The sequence below is a fragment of the Manis javanica genome, chromosome 13 (genome assembly GCF_040802235.1).
Source record: "Manis javanica isolate MJ-LG chromosome 13, MJ_LKY, whole genome shotgun sequence".
NCBI lineage: Eukaryota > Metazoa > Chordata > Mammalia > Pholidota > Manidae > Manis > Manis javanica.
Window position 1 is genome coordinate 1,581,183 of NC_133168.1, and position 19,611 is coordinate 1,600,793.

Genomic DNA, 19,611 nt, shown 5'->3' on the forward strand with positions numbered 1-19,611 from the left:
AATGAAACAGAAACAAAAATTTAAGCTTTTTAAAGAAAGAAGGTAGATTGATAAATTTTAAGAAGAGTGAAAATACAAATTGCAATATCATGAATGAAACCTAGAACATCTCTATAGACACAAGAAGAAATACAAAATCTGAGTGGCCCTATGTATGTTAAGTACGTTGAATTCATACTTTAAAAACACTCTACATAGAAAACTCTAGTCCCAGGTAGCTTCTATCAAATTTTAATTCTATGAAACATGTAAGGAAGAAGTAATAATAGTCCAACATAACGTCTTTCAGAAAATAGGAGAAAAAGTAATTTTCCCAACTAATTTTATGAGGCCAACAAAGCCATGACGCCAAAACCAGACATTGTAAGAAAATCACAAACCAAGATCGCTCACGGACATAGTCATTAAGTAAAAATACTGAAGTGAAATATTAGCAAACTGAATCAAGCAATGTAGAAAAGAATGTATCAAGATCAATTGGGATATACACCAGGAATGTGACATTGGTTGACATTTGAAGATCAAACTATGTAATTTACCATGATAACAGTAAAGGAGAAAAATCGTTATGACTCTCTCATTAGATGCAGAAAAAGCAATTCAAAACATTTGATACTTATTCATGATAAAAACGTTCGGCAAACTTAGAAGGCAATTTGTACAACTTGGTAAGAGACAGCTATGTAAAACTTACAGATGATGTCACACTAGTGAAAGACTGGCATCTTTTCCCCAAAGATCATAAATAAAGCAAGGATGTCAGTCCTTTTCACTTGTAATTAATAGTGTATTATTAGTTGTAATAGCCAGTGCAGTAAGGTGAGAAAAAACTAAAATAAAAAAGCCATAAATGTGGGAAAAGAAGAAATAACTCTTTATTCACAGATGACATAATTGTGTATATAGAAAATCCTTAGAAAATATGAAAATTACTATAATAAATAGATGTAGCAAGGCCACAGGATACAAAGTCACACAAAAATTAATTATATTTTTATATACTAGTAAAAAAATGAAAAAAATTCACTCCTGCTCTTAATAGTATTAAGAAAACAAAATTCTTAGAGATACACTTAACAAAAGATTTGCCTCTCATTAAAAACTACAAACTACTATGAAGAGAAAGAAGATTAAAAAAATAAGAGAAATACACCATGCTCGTGGATTGGAAGATCTGACATTTCTGAGATGTAAATTTTCCCACAAATGATCTATAGACTTAACAAGATCCCAGTCAAAATGCCTGGGGACTTACTTTTTAGAAAATGCCATACTGATTGTAAAATTTATATATAAGTGCAAAGACTCTATAATAACCACAATAACCTTGAAAAAAACACAGCTGGAGGACTCACATTACTTGATTTCAAGACTTCTTACAAAGTTACATGGTATTAATATAAAGATAGACCCAGAGATAACAGAGTCCCCGAAACAGACTTTATCCATACAGTCAATTGATTGTTGGCAAAGGTGCCAAAACAATTCAATGGCAGAAAGGAAAGTCTTTTAACAAACGGTGCTAGAAAAACTGGACATCCACCTGGAAAAAATGTAACCTTGAACATTTTCTCTCACCATGCAAAAATTAATTCCAGATGAATCACAGAGAAAATGAAAACTAAAAGCTTCTAGAAGAAAATATTTTGGAAAACACTTTGGTAATTCCTTATAAACATACGCCTACGCTGTGACTCAGCAATTCTGCTACTAGATATTTACCCAAGAGAAATTAAAACATATGCCCACAGAAAGATTTGTACAAGAATGTTTATAGCAGCTTATTCATAATTTCTCCAGACAAGCCAAATACCCATCTACAGAAGAATGGATAACCAAATTGTGGCATACCTATAAATGAATCTCTATCTGATAATAAAAAGGAATGAATTACTGACACATACAACATGGACTTATCTCAAAGACTTTGTTAAACGAAAGAGTGCATTTTCCATGATCCAATTTAAATGAAGTTCTAGGACAGGCAAAATAAATCTAAGGTAAAATAAATAAGGATAGTAGTTGCCTTCTTGGGAGGTGGGGAGAAGAGCAGGGAATATCAGAGAATTTCTGGGGTGATGAAAATGATCTATTATTTCAAAGGGCTGTGGATTACACAAGTATATGTATTTCTCAATAATCACTGAACTGTACATTTAAGATCTGTGCACTTCACTGCATATAAATTATACCTCAATAAAAACACTTTAAAAACTATTATAGTCACTGATCTACAATATTTACCTAGGATAGGAATTTCTATGTTATTTTATAAAGTAAAATAACAATTCTATAGATAAAGTGGTTGTTCCGAGATTGTTTATCCTCATTTACACTCAGAATTGTCAGACTTTTAAATTGTTTCCGATCTGGTAGATGCAAGTAGTATCTTGTGCTTTTAATTTGCATTTCCCTCGTTACTAATGAGATAAATCAACTTTTCTATACAGGTATGACCACTTTTCTTTTTTCCTGCAAAGTGCCTCTTCATAACCTTGTCCATTCTTCTACTGCTTTGCTACTTTCTGTGTCTTGTTTAAGAAATCCCTCTATACGCCAAGGTCGAAAAGACATTATTCTGCATTTGCTGCTAAAAATCACAAAATTTTGCCTTTTACATTTAAGTCTTTAATCCATTTGGATTCATTTTCTGTATGATGTGAGGAAGGGATCCAAATTCATTTTTTTTCTCACACGGATAATCAATTTTTCTAAAATAATTTATTGAAATCTATCTTTTCCCCAATGATTCGCAATGGCACCCTCGTATACTGAGTTTCCATATAAGTGGGTCTGTTTCTCACTATATTCTACTCCTTTATTCTACTTGTCTATCCATACAAATATCATGCTAATTTTGATAGCATTATAATTTTTTCGGTATGTAATAGAGCAAGATCTCACCTTATTCTTCTTCGGAATAGTTTGGCTATTTCTGGACCTTTGCTTTTTTGTATGAATTTTAGAATCAACCTTTCTAGTTCCTTGAAAAACCTATTAAATACCTGACCATTAAAATCCAGTATTGATTGGCACTTTTACCCATTTCTAAGACAATGCAAAGACATTAGAACACTTTATACTACATTTACCCCTTCCTAATTTATAAGCCATTGTTCTCATTAATTTTAACCTTTTATATAAACATTACATAAAACATTATGATTGTTGTTTTATATAATATTTAGATTTACCATTTTCGCTGCTCTTCATTCCTTCCTGCATTTCTGACCTTCAGCCCAGATAATTTTCCTTACCTGAATAATGTCCTTTAGTGTTTCTTTTAGAATGGATCTTCTGGTAACACATTATCTCAGTCTTTGTTAGTCTTAAAACGTCTTTATTTCTGAAGGATATTTTTCCCAGGCATAGGTGTCTAGATTGTCAGTTATTTTCTTTTAATACCTTAATTGTATAAATCAATTGTCTTCTGGATTCAGTAATTTCAGTTGAGAAGTCAACTGTCACTCTAATTGTCCCTCAAAATGTAATTTTTTCCCCAGCAGCTTTTAAGATTTTATCATTATCTTATTACTTTATTATGAGGAGTCTAAGGCATATATTTCTTTTTATTTACCTGATTTGGTTTTATACAGCTTCTTGAATCTGTTGTGTGATTCTTTTTAAAAATTAGTTTTGGAAAATTCTTAGCCACATGTCTTTAAAATTTTGCTTCTGTCCAATTCTCTTTCCTTTCTTTTTGGAACTCCGATCACAAGTAAGGTTGTCTATTCACTCTAACTGACGCCTCTCGCTCTCTCCTGAATTCACTATCGTTTTGTCTCTTCACTGGTCTAGTTGGAGTCACAATCTCTCTAAACTGCCGTTAGATTCATGTACTGAGTTCTAAATATCAGGTATTGCATTTTTCAGTTCTATGATTTTTATTTAGTTCTTTCTCAAATATTGCTTTGCCATTTTATAGTTTCCAATGTTCCATTAAAAATTTCTATCCTGTCTTTTATCTCCTTGATTATAGCGCAAGCATAATCATTTTAAAGTCTGTTTTTTTAGAGCTAGTACTCGGCTGGAGTTAACTTCTGAGGGTATTCATATACTGTTAGGTTGTCTTTGGAATTTTTTCGCTGTGTCGAAGAAACATTTATAGAAATAATACGATGTCCCTGAGAACATCAGCAATCCAGGGGTACCTTAATCCAATTTCAGAAATGAAGATTTTCTGGAAAATCCAGAGCAGAGTTATAATCTGGGTTGTTCCTTCTTGTTCATCCTTACAAAGCATTCAGGGCACAGGATATTTACCAGGGTTCCTACGCTTGGTAGGCCCTGGACTCTAACTTTAATTTCCTTAGTCCTATAGGATGGATGCCAAAAACATTATTTAGCCTCTCAACTGATTATTCTGGAATCGGAAATGCCCTAAGAAGAGAGGGGGCTGAAACCAGCTTCTCTGGAGGCTCACCTTTTTGGATTTAAGTCTGCACACAGATTCCAAAGTGGTGATTTTTCATCCCCTTGTTAATTCTCAATGCCTTTGTGTATTTTTTATTTTTTTCCTTTTTTCTCCCTCCCTCCCTTTCTTTTCTTTTGTCTTTCCATCCTTCTTTCCTTTCTTTAATATCCTGTCCACTCTTTCCTGTTTCCCTCTGCAGAAAGGCTGGTCCAAATGAACTGGTGTGCATCACTGTCAGCAGAAATCTAATACTGCTCTAGATGCTCTAGATTCTACTTACGGTTATATGACAGCTTTCCCATGACAGTGAATATTCTTCAGAAACACTGAATCATTTTATTTTCCAATAGAAAGTACATTCACCTGCTGCTCGAGGATCATACTCTTCTCCCGCTCTGCGTTGAGAACCATTCTCTTTGCGCACGCGAGCTGCTTCTCTAGAAGAGCGCAGTGAGCCTGCGCCGCGCTGAGCTGTGCGCTTACGTCTCCGAAAAAGAAACAGTAACAGTGGGTCGGTTAGTTGATTAGCACGTACATCTGATTCGCTTATCACAAGGAATGAATTACATGAATTCAATCAGGAGCTAAAAGGCCAAAGCTTCTTTCGTCCTAAATGCCGACCCTCTCAGGGCCGGTCTCTCCCCGTCGGCGCGTTTCTTCCCTCCCAGGAAACCCAGGCCTGTGTTCTCCCCGGCGTCCACTCCGCTCTTGGCCACTGGCAGAGAAGTTAATTCCTTAACAAGTAAGCCATCTCTTTCACATTCTTTAATTTTCGTACTTTCCTCAGCTCTTTCCTTCAATTTTGTCCAATTACCTCAGAACATTTTTCTCCCAATTTTTTCATTCTATTTGTAAGTTGAAACACAAGCTTGAACCTTATGTATGAAATTTTATAAAGAACTTACCTTCTAAATCCCTAAAGCCTGTGTCCAGATGTCCTTTCCATGACGTCCACAGATACCTCCACCTGCCTGCCCATTTCCTCTAATTAACCTTCAGAGTTAAATAAAATCCTCATTTTTGTTACTAGATTGTTTTATTCTAATTTCTAAACACAACTGTCTAAAACTTAATTTTTCTTTCAATCTCAAGGATTTATGAATGGGTGTAACAGATATAATAGAGGTAAGTTCAAAGTTATATCCATCTATTGCAATTATCAAAATGTCTGAGAACAAAGACTCAAGTTTTGAATGTATATACGAACAAAGATTTGAGTGAATTCTCTTAGACTGTGCTTATGATTTTCACACTTGTAAACTTTGGTTAACCCCTTGTTTCTGAGAACTGCTGAATTTTCTTACCTTTTTTCTGCTTCATGAGCTCCTGCTGTGCCAGATTTCTCTCGTTTGTCTCACTGTCCAAGGCCTTTTTATACTGCGCCGCTTCTCTGGAAAGAATGGTCAGGTTATCTTCAGCTTGTGTTCTCTCCAACTCTAAACGGTGGATCTTTTCCTGAAGAGCTTTTAAGGCTAAAATAAGAGCTGTTGGAAAAAAATCGCCTGATATTTTAAGTAAGAATTTTTGAACACCAATCATACATAGTAGCTTATAAAAGTGAGCTTTATATTTTTGTGAGCCAGAAAAATATACAAGTAATGTATATTCTTCACAAATGACTAAAACGCTAAAGGACAAACTTTCTCTAATATAGCTTGCAAAAAATAATGTATTTATGATTTTATTTAGTAATTTTTCTAGGTTTGAGAAAGCTAATGACAATAAAATAAATATTTTCAAGTTAAAAGAATTAAAAAAGATAATGTACACTCTGGGAGACATAAGATTCTGAGTATGGATTAAGAAATTAAAATATAGTGTCCACTAATTAACATGGAAATGTGGGTTTAAAGTTAAAGGTTTTTCTCAGTTCTTTGTGTGTTCAGTTTCAGTCAAACCACAAACACTTATTGTTTCTTTGTCCAAGATACAGTGTTAATAATCAGGACATAAGAGGTAGAACACAGTTTCTTTTTATAACTATACAAAAGTTATAACCTAGTGGTTCAACTGATGTCTTCCACATCAGTTGTAAGGCTTGAAAGATTATAAGCAGTACACATGTACCACTGTAATTTTTATTCAGCTGTATTAATACCTTCATGATTCCAATAAGCTCAGAGCTATAAAATTCTCAAATATTATCTTGCACTTTCTATTCGGTTATAAACTGAAACCATAAAGCTACAGTTGGACTATAACTACACATTGTAGGTTAACTTTAATGGAATTTATATCCAATTAGGAAGTGGTTTCTTGGGGATCACTGTCTTACAAATGAGGAATCGGATTGATCTTTCTTTATGTGGCACCTATAGCTCACAGACTTTGAGTATTATTTCTCGTGGTTGCTCTACTTCACAAAGCCAGGCTACTTATTAATGGCGACCACTGTTATAGAATATTAAAAAGCAAGATGATAATCAGCATTTTAGAGAATGATTCATACGGCATATTATAGCATGGAGTCATGTGTTTTCCTAATTCTATTTTAAGAGCCTCTTAACTTCATATTTTAAAAGTTACAATACTAGTAGTTTATAGTTACTCCAATGTACCAGTTCCTAAGGAATTTTCAAGGGTAATTTTGGATAGATGCAATTTCTGCATTTAATCCTTGAATAAGACATGGCTACTTAATTCACCAGTAGTACAATCATCTAGTATAGCATTCTATATGCTACCTTTTATTCTTCAAAGAATATTTTCTTATTTTCTATGTTTTTATAATAAACCTGTAATATGTGTCCAGATGGTTATATTAATCTGCATTTTATAGCTTAAGAAGCCAAAATATAAAATGTTAAATAACTTATCTAAGTTTATGGAAACTAACAGAGTCAAAATTCATAGCCTTATTAAGATTTAATACACAATCACATTATTTTCTACATAAATACTTGGTACCATTCCCCTCATTTAAAGTAAGATTTTATATTAGCATTACCTTGGCTATTTGGACTATGAAGCGTTTTAGGAGAGGTAACTTCTAAGTTCACAGGACGGTGAGTCTGAGCTGATTCATCACTCTCAGTGAATGACGGAACAACTACTCTTTCTGGAGGTTTAAGGTAGCTTCCTACTATACTGTGCATTAATTCAGAATCCATTACCTGTAGAGAATAAAGGAATGATATAGAAGGAAGGAATGAATAAAGGAATGACATAGAATAGCTTCATTCTTTCCTGTTTGAGTGGCAAAAGTATTAGACAAAAATTTAGGTGAAACTTTAATATATAATCACATACCATGGAGCTGTATCTTTGTGAATCATCACAAATTAAACTATAACAAGCTCAGCAATAAAAGAAAACATTTACTGTACAAACAGTATACACAATTCTTCTTCACTTTCAATGAGCATATATCCAGAGTGAGTGATTTGCTGGTTTCTCAGTTGATTATAGATTCATATACCTCTTTTCATCTGAGCAGCTCTCTACAAACAGTGTAACTCTAGGGTTCCAAGAGAAAGTACATAATCTAAAACACAACAGTTTTGAAACACAAGCCACCCACATAATCTGATTTTCTAAGACTGTGTGTTGACCTCCAAAGTGCTGGCTTCCCAAGGGATTTTTAAGGGTAAGTGGATATTTCGGTTTCTGAGTCTACCCCTTGACTACCACTACTGCTCTCATCATCTCGTGCAGAAGGGTCACAAATCTGAAGAATCTAAACTAGCTTTGGCATTCCGGGATTTCACTTTTTGTTGTTCATCTGTTTGTGGGAAAGAAGCCCTTTTAACCATCTTGGTAGGTAGTTTTTGGTTTAACTTTCCCAAATCATTTTATTTTTCTTTCTGTAATATGAATATTTTAGAAATGTATTCCACTTAATAGGTTATAGTTAATGCTAATTAAATTCATAACTACACTGGAACAGGATAATTATTCACATAAAAACAATTCACAAGCACAATTTTAAGAAAGCTGTTTTAAAATGTAAATTTAGAATTCCATTATATAAGAAGGTTGTTTCAATTTTTAAGCACTGCATGTTTTAAGAGATTTCACTACCTTCCCAATTCACACGGCAAAAGAGACATTTCCCATGACTACATTTTCTAGGAGGGCAGAGGACACGTTTCACTCAACAGGATTTCCACCTTAGCCACTGCCATGATTGGTTGTCTCAGGACACTCAGATTGGTCTAAAGCAAAGGTTATAGAGCCTAGAAGTTTTGCTAGGATACTTGATGCTCTGTGCCCCTGAAAGGTGACCAGGCTTTGCTGTTGTTGTCATCACCAGCTGCCGTTTACTGACCATGCCTCCATTCCCCCAGGTTGCTGCTGCTCAAGCTTGGTCTGCATCTAAGTCGCTGTTCCCTCAAAACACAACAGAGCAAAGTCGTCACAGAAACTCTGAAAATGGTTGTGTATCTTCACAGAGAGGTATGTGGCTGAAGCTACCCCAAGAACCTTGTGGTTACTCAGTATATCTGACTCAGTTTTCAGCTCCTGATGAGTTTCCCCATTACGAAAAGAAAAAGAAATCTCACCATTGGTCACTAACACTGAAGTCTTCAGGAGGAAACTGTCTACTTCCTCTGTCCCAAATATATTATTTTACAAATCGGATTTTGTAACCAATTAAAAAAATACGTTCAAAACTGAGGTTTCTAAAGTAAATGACTACTCACAAGATGCCAATGGTAAGTTAAAAATTAGATTAAAATTTGAGTTAAATGTGTAAACACATTTTAAATTGGACATAAGGAATCTTTTGTGGTTCCATACAAATTTTAGGAATACTTTTCTAGTTCTGTGAAAAATACTATTGGTATTTTATAGGGATTCTACTGAATCTGTAGACTGCTTTGGGTGGTACGGATGATTTAACAATATTAATTCTCTCAATCCATGGGCATGGTATGTCTTTTCATTAATTTGTGTCATTAATTTCTTTTATCAGTATTTTATAGTTTTCATAGTACAGGTTTGTCACCTCCTTGGTTAAATTTATTCCTAGGTATTTTATTCTTTTTGGTGCAATTGTAAATGGGATTGTTCATTTCTCTTTCTGCTGGTTTGTTATTAATGTATAAAAATGCAGTATGTTTCTGTATATTAACTTTGTATTCTGCAACTTTACTGTACTGAATTCATTCATTAGTTCTAACAGTTTTTTGATGTAGTCTTCAGGGTTTTTTACATATATAGCATCATGCCATCTGCAAATAGTGACAGTTTAACTTCTTCCTTACCAATATGGATGCCTTTTACTTCTTTGTGTTGTCTGATTGCCATACCTATGACCACCAGTACTATGCTGAATAAAAGTGGCGAGAGTGGGCATCCTTGTGTTGTTCCTTATCTTAGAAGAAAAGCTTTTTCAGCTTTTCACCCGAGTATTATGTTAGCTGTGGGTTTGTCATACATGGCCTTTATTATGTTGAGGTATACTCCCTCTGTACCCACTTTGTTGAGTTTTTATCATGAACAGATGTTGAATTTTGTCGAATGCTTTTTCTGCATCTATTTAGATTACTATATAATTTTTGTCTTTCATTTTGTTAATGTGGTTTATCGTGTAGACTTATTTGCATATATTGAACCATCCTTGCAGGCCTGGAATCTCACTTGAACATGGTGAATGATCCTTTTAATGCAGTACTGAAGTCAATTTGTTAATATTTTGTTAAGAATTATTGCATAGATCACTCTTGATATTATGCAAATCTGAGAATGGCCAACGCTTACTGAATTTTACCTGTGATACTGTACATGCCATATCTCATCTAATCCTTCTACCAAGCCTATGAGGTAGATACTATTATCACTATTACATTTTTATTATTCCCATTTTTTAAATAAATCAATAAAGGCAGAGAGGTCAAGCAAGGTCATATAGCTTGAAGTGGTAGAACCAAGGCTTGAACCCAGGCAGTTCGATACCAAAGCCTGGTTGCATCGCTGTGTTAAAAGGCCTGTAGTTTGAGGACGTTTGCAGTCAGCCGGGTGTGAGATGATCCTGTGTATGGATCAGTGTGGTGACAATGGAGATGAAGACAGTGTATCGAAGCAAGACGGATTCTGAAGGTGTAGCTCCTGAACTGGATCAGGAGGAGAAGGGAGACATCAAGAGACTCCTAGGTTTCCAGCTCGAACAGTCGGGTGCATGATGGTGATGCTCACTAAAATGACAAAGATAACGGCCGGTACTCACACCATACTGATATGTGTCAAACACTATTCTAAGTGTGAGACATCCAAGCTGAGATGTGAAATAGGTAATCGGATACAGGAGTGTGGAGTTCAGAGGAGAGGTCCAGCCTAGAATAGAAATCCTGACACGGTCAGCATATGGATGGCATATAGAGTCAGAGAATACCAGAAGCCAGCTAAAGGGACAGCATGAACAGAAAAGATTTCAGATAAGGAAGGAGAACGAGAGAAAGAGAAGCGTGTGAAGTAGAAGCCAGAAATCTCTGGCATCAGAACTTCTACAAAGCCATCAATTGTCATTAATTTGCATTATCTTTAATGTATTTATTAATGATATTTGTGTGATTTAATTCAGTTGCTTTAACAAACAGTTTCATTTTAGCCCTGTCTGCACACATCTGCCCTCCTCTATAGCTCCTTAAGAGCAAGGGACCATATATTCGCTTTTCTTTTATCCACTGTATTTATTACATGGTAATTATTCGCTAAGCATCTGTTGCACTTAATTCAATTAGTGTAGTAGAAATACATAAAATACATCTAATAGTTAATACTTATTTGCATAGGTAATGGGCACCTTTTACTTCTTTGAAATAAGGACTTACCCTTAAATTATACTTGGCAATACTTTTTCTTTCACTGTGCCTTACAATCTTTGGCTTTTTAGATTCAGTTAATAAAATCTTTATAAAAATATACATGAAGAACACTTTTCTCATGTTATTAAATAAATAAATGCAACGTCCTGATCACGGATCTCTACAAAAAGATGCAGAGGAGGTGTCCCCAGCAGACGGCTCCCCTGCTCTATGAGATCGGTGCGCTAGGCCTCGAGGGCCAGAACTTCATTTTATTTATCTTCGTATTTCTAATAAGTGCTCCCTAGGGGTTCAATACAGATGAGCTAAATGAAAAAGACATTTGTTTGGGGGAAGGGAACAACTGGGGAGAAGGGATGATCCATGTTATAAAGGGAGAAAATAAATTATAAAGACTTGACTTAAAGAAATAAAATGAACTATACCTATCATTCTGATATTTAAAGATTACAAATCTACAACTCACTAAAGAGTCCTACTATTAACACTATTTACCAAAATGTTTCCTATGAAGCACTAGCTTCACTGGATATTAATTGGAGCTACTCTCTAAATTAAATAGATTTCCAGGCAACTAAATTTGGGGAAATGGGTAAAGTAAATTAACCAACTTTTTCACCTGCAAGTTTTGTCAGTATATTTAATATTCTACTATCATTGTGAATTTCCGTAACAGGGATAGAGTATGCATTCCCCAAATTTTTTTGCAACAGAAACCTTTTTGTGGAGATCCTCTTGAGAGATTAAGATTAGCAATCCACAGAACAGACTTCAGGTAATAGCTACATACAGAGACTTCAAAGCAGCTTTACACAGGAGACAGCTATCAAAATATTATGATATATAATTGATAACACGAAATAACAACTGAAAACAGAAATAACAAAGAGCAAATTGTCTGAAGCATCCTTGGTGTACAAATAGAAATTCATGTTTCCAGTGTAGGAGAATAAAGGAAGAGAAAGAAAGAGACTTCCTACAAAAAGGGTTAAAGACTGCAGTGCTCGTGTTATTAAAGCTCACTTGATTTAGTGACTAGCCACTCTGGTATGTCTGAGTAAACGGCACCAAAGAATTGTAGTGTCCCTTCAAAGTACCCAACAGAATCATGAGATAACCGAATTATCTGGTAGGTACTGTATGTAATATTTTCTCACTAATGCAAATCATGAAATAAGGATTCATAAAAGAGACAGTAAAACTGAGCAACAGAGTTCAAACAATTGGCATAAAATTACTTTGGAGCAAGAAAAAGAATTTCTCTCTTCTACGTTCTTAGTGAATAAAATCTAAAAAAAGAACAATCACAAAAAAGATCTCATAGCCACCATCTGTCCTGCTTTGAACAGAGGAATAAAAGAAAATCCTATTAGGTTCATACACAATCAGTAAAGTGAGGGACGCTAAGTACGTTAGCCTTTGCAAACCCTGGTGTCCCCTCAAGCACTGCGGGCCTCGGCATTTGGATTCCCTGGTGTGATGGGGACAGCGGGTTCCAACTAGTCCTGCTATCTTACCTCAATGAGTAACTTCAGCTCTCCATTACTCTCTCTATATAAAAAGGGTTGACTTTAAGTAACCTTTTAGTTTTTCACTTCTCAAATTCTATTAGAAGAGATGTAAACTTACAAACATGATGATCTTTCACTGAGGCTTTTACCATCATTTTTGAGCTCTACACTTGGGGTAACACTGAAATTTGTCCAGCCACGCTGCTCTGTCTCAAACGTGAGGGCCCACGGGCCTTGCTCCTGCTGTTCTCTTCACGAGTATTCGTTCTTCCTGCGGGAATCTGAACGGCTGACTCCTCCTCCGACTTCAGATCCTCTCAAATGTCCCCTTCTTGATTAGGTCTTCTCTGGAAACCTTAATTAAAGGTGAACCTTGCTCCCCACAACATTCCCCTCCATTCCCAGTTGGTTCTTATTCTTCCCCATTGCCTCTGTCTTCATTTACTGTATGTTATTTATTGTCCATTTCTCCTTAGAATGCAAGTTCTACGAAAGTAGGGATTTCTGTACATTGTGCTCAGTGGCATTGCCTTAATGTACTGTTGTGGAAGGTACTCTACAGATACAGATGAGTGAATGAATGGATGACAGGGAATCTGAGAACCAGGGACGACGATCGGTATGGCTAAAGTAGAGGGGAGGGCGGTAGACTACGTGAGGCTTCAGGTGAAGAAAGGGACCAGGTGACATTCAGCTTTACAAAGAAGTTTTGCCTTTAAGAGTTGTGGGGACACCACTGAACAGTTTTAAGAGAAAATCTGATTAGAGATGTGTGTTTTAAAAAGGTGATTCTGGCTGTTGTGTGAAGAGCTAATGAAGAGCCAGAGTGGATAAGCATGATTACAATAACCTTGGCAAGAAATGGCAGTTTGGAAAAGACTATGCTTATGTAGATGTTGGAGAAAGTATGGATTTGAGGTATACTTGGGAGATATGATTGATAGACTTAGTAACAACTTGGCTACAGAGGTATAAAGGACAGGAAGAAATCAAGAAAAATGCTTAGGTTTCAAATTTTCATTAGTGGGTGGTAGTGTCTTTAACTGAAATAGAGAACACCGGAAAAGAATCAGATTCATGAGAGATAACCATGCATTTGGTTTCAGGAATGTTCAGTTTGAGATATCCAAGAAGAAATATCAACGAAATGGGTATGTGACAGCTGAAGGGCAGAGGTGGACGGAGCTGTACATGTAAGAGCCACAGGCGTGGTGAGGCCATGGGCATGGGTGAGATCACATGCAACTACGCAGTAAAAAGGGGCCCTGGACTTAAGATACTACACTACCCAGCCCTTTGCAGTCTGGACAAAGGAGGATGAGCCCAGGAGACAAAAAAGGAACGTTCTGTTGGTTTGTATTTTTACCCCTAAAACGTTCTCATTTTAAAAAATTCTGATTTAAACTAGTAGCATTCTAATGTTGCCAGGCTTTCCAAATTAGACCTATTTGTCAAAATTGTAAATCCGTTCAAGGATAGGTCACTTTCGGATACTATCTGGAAAATTCACAATATATGTCTCTCAATACACAAAAAGTTTTCCCTCCCAAAATATGTATTATTTGGCTCACTGCAGTTTCTTGAACTTTTTTTTCCTGAAAGTACCACCTTGGCGACTCCCCATATGCGGGTCTTCTGGTTTTCTACCCTGGGAGATTTCCCTGACTTTCCCAGACTGGGCTAAGAGGTCTTTCCAGCAATCTCAATGGTATCATATTGTACCGTAACCGTGTATTTAAACTTTAGTTTCTCTAACTGACGCTTAATTAGATAGGGGCTGTGTCTTTTTCACTAACAAGGCTAAATTTTTATAAACACATCTATTCTGCAGTGTGAGGAATTAAAACCTACTCGGTTATCAGTTCGTTGACGGCCTTTCACACCTTGACTTTTCTCTAGTAGAATGACTTTTCAAAAAACAGTAATCTGTCAAGAACTGATTGACTCTTAAATATACTAAATTTTGGAGGTGTTTATGGGTTTTTCATATAGTTATCCTTAAAGCCTGCAAAAATTCACATCCGGAAATACTGGGGATTCTTCCCTTTGCTCCCATACAAAACGACTTGAGAACTCGCTTTCAGACAATGCGTGGGACGTCACGAGGGCAAAGAAAGCGCGGAACAGCCCGGTGCAGTGCAAGCGCCCGGGGCTCCCGAGCACCCCACGCGGGTCCCCCTCAAAGGGCGGGAGCCTCCCTCCCACCGGCCGCAGGCGCTCCATCCGACCTCGGTGGGGGGGGTCGGCCGCTCCCCAGGGGCCCCCGGCGGCGGGCACGCGGCCTCTCCTTCCCGGGACCGAGGGGCGCCCCCGGCTGTGCCTCTCCGAAGCCCCGGGGGGACGGGGGAAGGGAGGCCTGTCGAAGGCAGAGCGGCAGCCAGGCCGACGGTGCTCACCACGCCGACGATCCCACTCGGCCCGCGCCACCCGCGGGCTCGCCGGCGCCCCGGGCCCGCAGCTCCCCTGCGAACAGAGCGCGCCGGCGGCGCGGAGCCGCATCCCAGAAGCCAACGCGAGGGCGCCCTGCCTCCTCCGACGCGGCGTGCTGCGTAACAAAGGCACGTCACTGTTTTTTTCTTTTGGTATCATTAATCTACAATTACCTGAAGAACATTGTTTCCTAGGCTCCCCCCTTCACCAAATCCCCCCCACATACCCCTTCACAGTCACTGTCCGTCAGCATAGTAAGATGCTGTGGAATCACTACTTGTCTTCTCTGTGCTGTAGAGCCCGCCCCGTGCCCCCCCCACATTATATATGCTAATCGTAAGGCCCCCTTTCTCCCCCCCCACTTCTCCCTACCTTCCCACCCATCCTCCTCAGTCCCTTTCCCTTTGGTAACTGTTAGTCCTTTCTTAGGTTCTGTGATTCTGCTGCTGTTTTGTTCCTTCAGTTTTTCTTTGCTCTTATACTCCACAGATGAGTGAAATCATTCGATATTTGTCTTTCTCCGCCTGGCTTATTTCACTGAGCATAATACCCTCTAGCTCCGTCCATGTTGTTGCAAATGGTAGGATTTGTTTTCTTCTTATGGCTGAATAATATTCCATTGTGTATATGTACCACATCTTCTTTATCCATTCATCTACTAATGGACACTTAGGTTGCTTCCATTTCTTGGCTATTGTAAATAGTGCTGCGATAAACATAGGGGTGCATCTGTCTTTCTCAAACTGGGCTGTTGTATTCTTAGGGTAGATTCCTAGGAGTGGAATTCCTGGGTCAAATGGTAAGTCTATTTTAAGCATTTTGAGGAACCTCCATACTGCTTTCCACAATAGTTGAACTAATTTACATTTCCACCAGCAGTGTAGGAGGGTTCCGCTTTCTCCACAACCTCGCCAACATTTGTTGTTTGTCTTTTGGATGGTGACGATCCTTACTGGTGTGAGGTGATATCTCATTTGTGGTTTTAATTTGCATTTCTCTGATGACAAGGGATGTGGAGCATCTTTTCATGTGTCTGTTGGCCATCTGAATTTCTTCTTTAGAGAACTGTCTGTTCAGCTCCTCTGCCCATTTTTTAATTGGATTATTTGATTTTTGTTTGTTGAGGTGTGGGAGCTCTATGTATTTTGGATGTCAACCCTTTATCGGATCTGTCATTTATGAATATATTCTCCCATACTGTAGGGTACCTTTTTGTTCTATTGATGGTGGCACATCACTATTTTTAAGTCTTAAGTTTGGACTCAAGCTCTCCAGGGGCTGTGCGCGCGCCCCCTCCGCTGCCCCGGGTGCCGCGTCCCTGCAGCCCCCCACCCCAGGCGCCGCCTCGTTACCTCCCGCAGACCAGCGAGCCCCAACGTCCCGGCCCGAAGGCGCCCGGCGCCGGCGGCCGCCTCTCAGGGCGCATGCTCCCCGTTCACCGTGACGCATGCGCACAGCCTGCCGCGACGGCGGCCGCGCGCCGACCTGGGGTCCTGAGGTAGCGGGTGGGAAGGCGGGGCTTTTCCCAGCGGCTCGGGCTCCGCGGGTCGCGGCTGCGCGGGCGGGGGCGGCCCCGTTAGCGCCGGGCGGGGAAAGGGGCGGGGCCGGGGTGCGGACCCCTCTCCCTGCCGCTCCCGCCCTCTGGGCCGGGCCCCACCGGCGCGGCGGGGGGGAGGGGCGGGCTCTGCGCCTCGGCGGCCCGGCGCGCGCGCGCGGGGATTGGGGGGCCGCCCTGTGCCCGGCCGGCTCGGGGGGCGGTGCGCGAGGACGCCGGGGAAGGACGAGTGTCGCCCGCCCGGGGTCCGGGGCTGGCCGGGCGGGAGTCGGTGCCCGGCGCGGGAGGAGCTGCGGGGGGCGGGCGCCGGCGCCGGGGAGGGCGGGGCGGGGCCGCGAACGCCCGCATGGCCCGAGGGCTCGGCCTCCGCCAGCCGCAGCGCAGCGCCGGGAGCTGACAGCGCCGCCGCGAGCCGGGCCCCGCTGACCCCGCGGCGCCCCCACGGGACTCGCCTCCGCGCGCCGGGAGCCCGTGGCTCGGGCCGGCCGCTCGTTGGAAGCCATCGACAGAGAAGACAGTGCCGGTTCCAGAGGTCACCCAGACGTGTTTTCTTGACGACTCGCTTTCTTGTGATTTTCTTTTTACGTTTCTGGTTTTTAAAATGCAAAGGGCTTTTGGGGGTCCACGCTGAAGCGTAACAAGACTGCAAAGAAAAGCCGCGCGTTGTCATGGCTGAAGGGGAGCCCGAAGTCCGGTGGGACGGCCTGTGCAGCAGAGACCCCGCCGCGAGGGAGGCGGCCCTGGAGCACGTCCGGCAGGTCGTTCGGAGGAAAACCGAGGATCTCCGCTCGGGGGGAGAGACGTCCCGCCGGCCGCCAGACGGGCTTTCGGACGCTGTCCCTGCGGATGGGCTGAATAAGCTGCTCGCTCACCTGCTCATGCTCTCCAAGAGGTGTCCCTTTAAAGACGTAAGAGAGAAAAGCGAGCATATTTTGAAGAGCGTCCAGGTAAGGAGGAGCCGCAGGATCACACCTGCCTGCCGAGTACTGTGCAGTTTTACTCGCAAGTATTCCCTTCGTGTCTGCCTCTCGCAGGCTGTTACGCGAACTCTTACTACGAATTCACTCTATAGTTTTAAGTTTAGAGTGCTCTGTAAGACGTTGAATTTAGAGTCCAAATTGTATGAGATGAACTAAAGGAAAAGCAGTTTTCAAATATAAGTGAATACCTATTGTCTAGAGAGTTTTAGCAGAAACTGCATTCCTCATGGAAAAATATGTGGAAGTTACAGTGACTTACAAGTGAGGACTTGCTTTTACCCATACTCATTGTTACATGTTGTTGGGAACTGTAGCCACTAGCTGTTCACATTGTTACAGTGCCAGTGTTTCACACTTAAAAGCCTCTAAAATGATAAAGGATATTAAATATTTTCTAGTCAGCTTGTTCAAGACAACTGGTGAAACAACAAAAAGCCAGGGTCTGTTCTCTACATGCGACCTTTATTTTTTCAAAAAAAAAAAAAAGAATTACATAAAATAATAAAAACCTGTGTTTTTTTTAAAAAAAGCTGACATCTTCAGATTGAAAAATTGGACCCAGGCTGAGAGAATGGTAGAAACACTCTTATGGTAAATTACTCAGCCAGCTTTCTCTGTTTGCTTAAATTGTTAGTCTTTTCATTTTCACATATCTAAGTTGTGAGTGGAACAGACTAAAATGTTTTCCTCCTGTTTCATATGTAATAAATGTATCCTATTTTATTGGAAGATTTATTAGAAGGGTTTTTTTTAAAGAGAAAGATGGCTTTTAGATATCAAGTGTGACAGTAAACCCTTTATGTTTGTCATTCTAAATTACCCGATCCACATGTTTGTTCAAAGTCATGTTGAGAAGTTTTTAAAATTTATAATTTACTTGGGTATATAGGTAAGCTAAGATTAACTTTTTTCTATTCTGGTTGAATTTAGTTTAAAGCAACAGAAAAATAATCATATCCATAAAATGAAGATCTTGGGATATTTCTTCTCACAAACACTTTGGAAACAATCGTTGCAATTCATTTATCCAGGGTTACCAGGGAGGAATTAATTTTCTGGATACCTAAAGTTTACCCTTTAAGAAACTTACCTATCTTGTAAACTGGAATGACTACAGCAACCATTTTTTCCTTAATAGGTGCATCATTTTGCACGTCAGGCACTGTTGTATAGCTGAGGGGGAGTGTTTTTATTTTTAATTTTGGGGTTCAGTTTTTGTAGTTCTGTTCCTTCTCTTGCAGTCAGTATACTTCACCTTGGTCTCTTCCTGAATCTTTCATTTTGCTCTTTGTTTATATTGGAATGGGAAACCAGATAACCAATTTTGGTAGCAGTTCTGAAAACAAAAGTAATTAGTCTCTGAGCAGTACAGGGTCAAAAGACTGTGATGTAACGGTACATAAATGGTCACTGGAGTCAGAAAACCCTGGGATGAAATTCTCCTCCTTTATTAATGTTGTGCGTAACCTTGGACAAGTTAAGTTATTTGACTTATGAGCTTGGGTTTCCACATCTTACCGATGACACAAAGTGACAGAGCTGTTGTGAGAATTAAATGAGATGTACTGGTGCTCTCCCTTTTCATAAGTGAAATACATGGACTGTGTGTGATATATATGCCAAGACCCATTCATCCTGCAAAAGTATTAAAGCATCTCCTATGCTGTGAAGGTTTCCCGTAGATTTCTGCTCTTTGTCATCCCTGCGTCTATTGCACTTTATTCCTGCTACAGTTACAACAGGCGTTTCCTTACATTGTGCTGTCATCACAATATATGCATGTCTCCCCTAGGAGGGCTGTAAGCTCTCAAGGGTATTGACTGGGACCGAGAGGCCACTAAATAAACATGCAGTGGGTGAACAAATTTATATTTGACTTATTTTTGTTTCTTAGCAGTCTGAATAAAGTATGGATTAGGGAGTTTCCACCCCACATTATTCATTCACACCTCAT

At 39.5% G+C, this 19,611-nt stretch overlaps 2 protein-coding genes across 10 annotated transcripts in view; one reads left to right on the forward strand and one right to left on the reverse strand.

Moving 5' to 3' along the window:
• Positions 1-16,599, reverse strand: part of CEP57L1 (centrosomal protein 57 like 1) — a 28,673-nt gene extending 12,074 nt beyond the window's left edge. For 7 of the 9 annotated variants that reach the window (XM_073220817.1, XM_073220822.1, XM_073220816.1 and 4 more), the window contains exons 1-4: positions 15,089-15,237; positions 7,362-7,527; positions 5,719-5,898; positions 4,778-4,899 (exon numbers count right to left, since the gene is read on the reverse strand). In XM_073220817.1, the coding sequence (XP_073076918.1) occupies positions 4,778-4,899; positions 5,719-5,898; positions 7,362-7,524 (465 nt within the window). In that variant the 5' untranslated portion in view covers positions 7,525-7,527; positions 15,089-15,237. The other 2 variants (XM_073220819.1, XM_073220818.1) reach the window with 2 other exon arrangements.
• Positions 16,600-17,018: 419 nt separating this feature from the next.
• The window catches only part of SESN1 (sestrin 1), a 73,188-nt gene continuing 70,595 nt past the window's right edge, over positions 17,019-19,611 (forward strand). Inside the window, exon 1 of the mRNA XM_017644708.3 lies at positions 17,019-17,624. Coding sequence (XP_017500197.1) covers positions 17,346-17,624 — 279 coding nt within the window. The 5' untranslated portion in view covers positions 17,019-17,345. The remainder of the gene's footprint in view (positions 17,625-19,611) is intronic.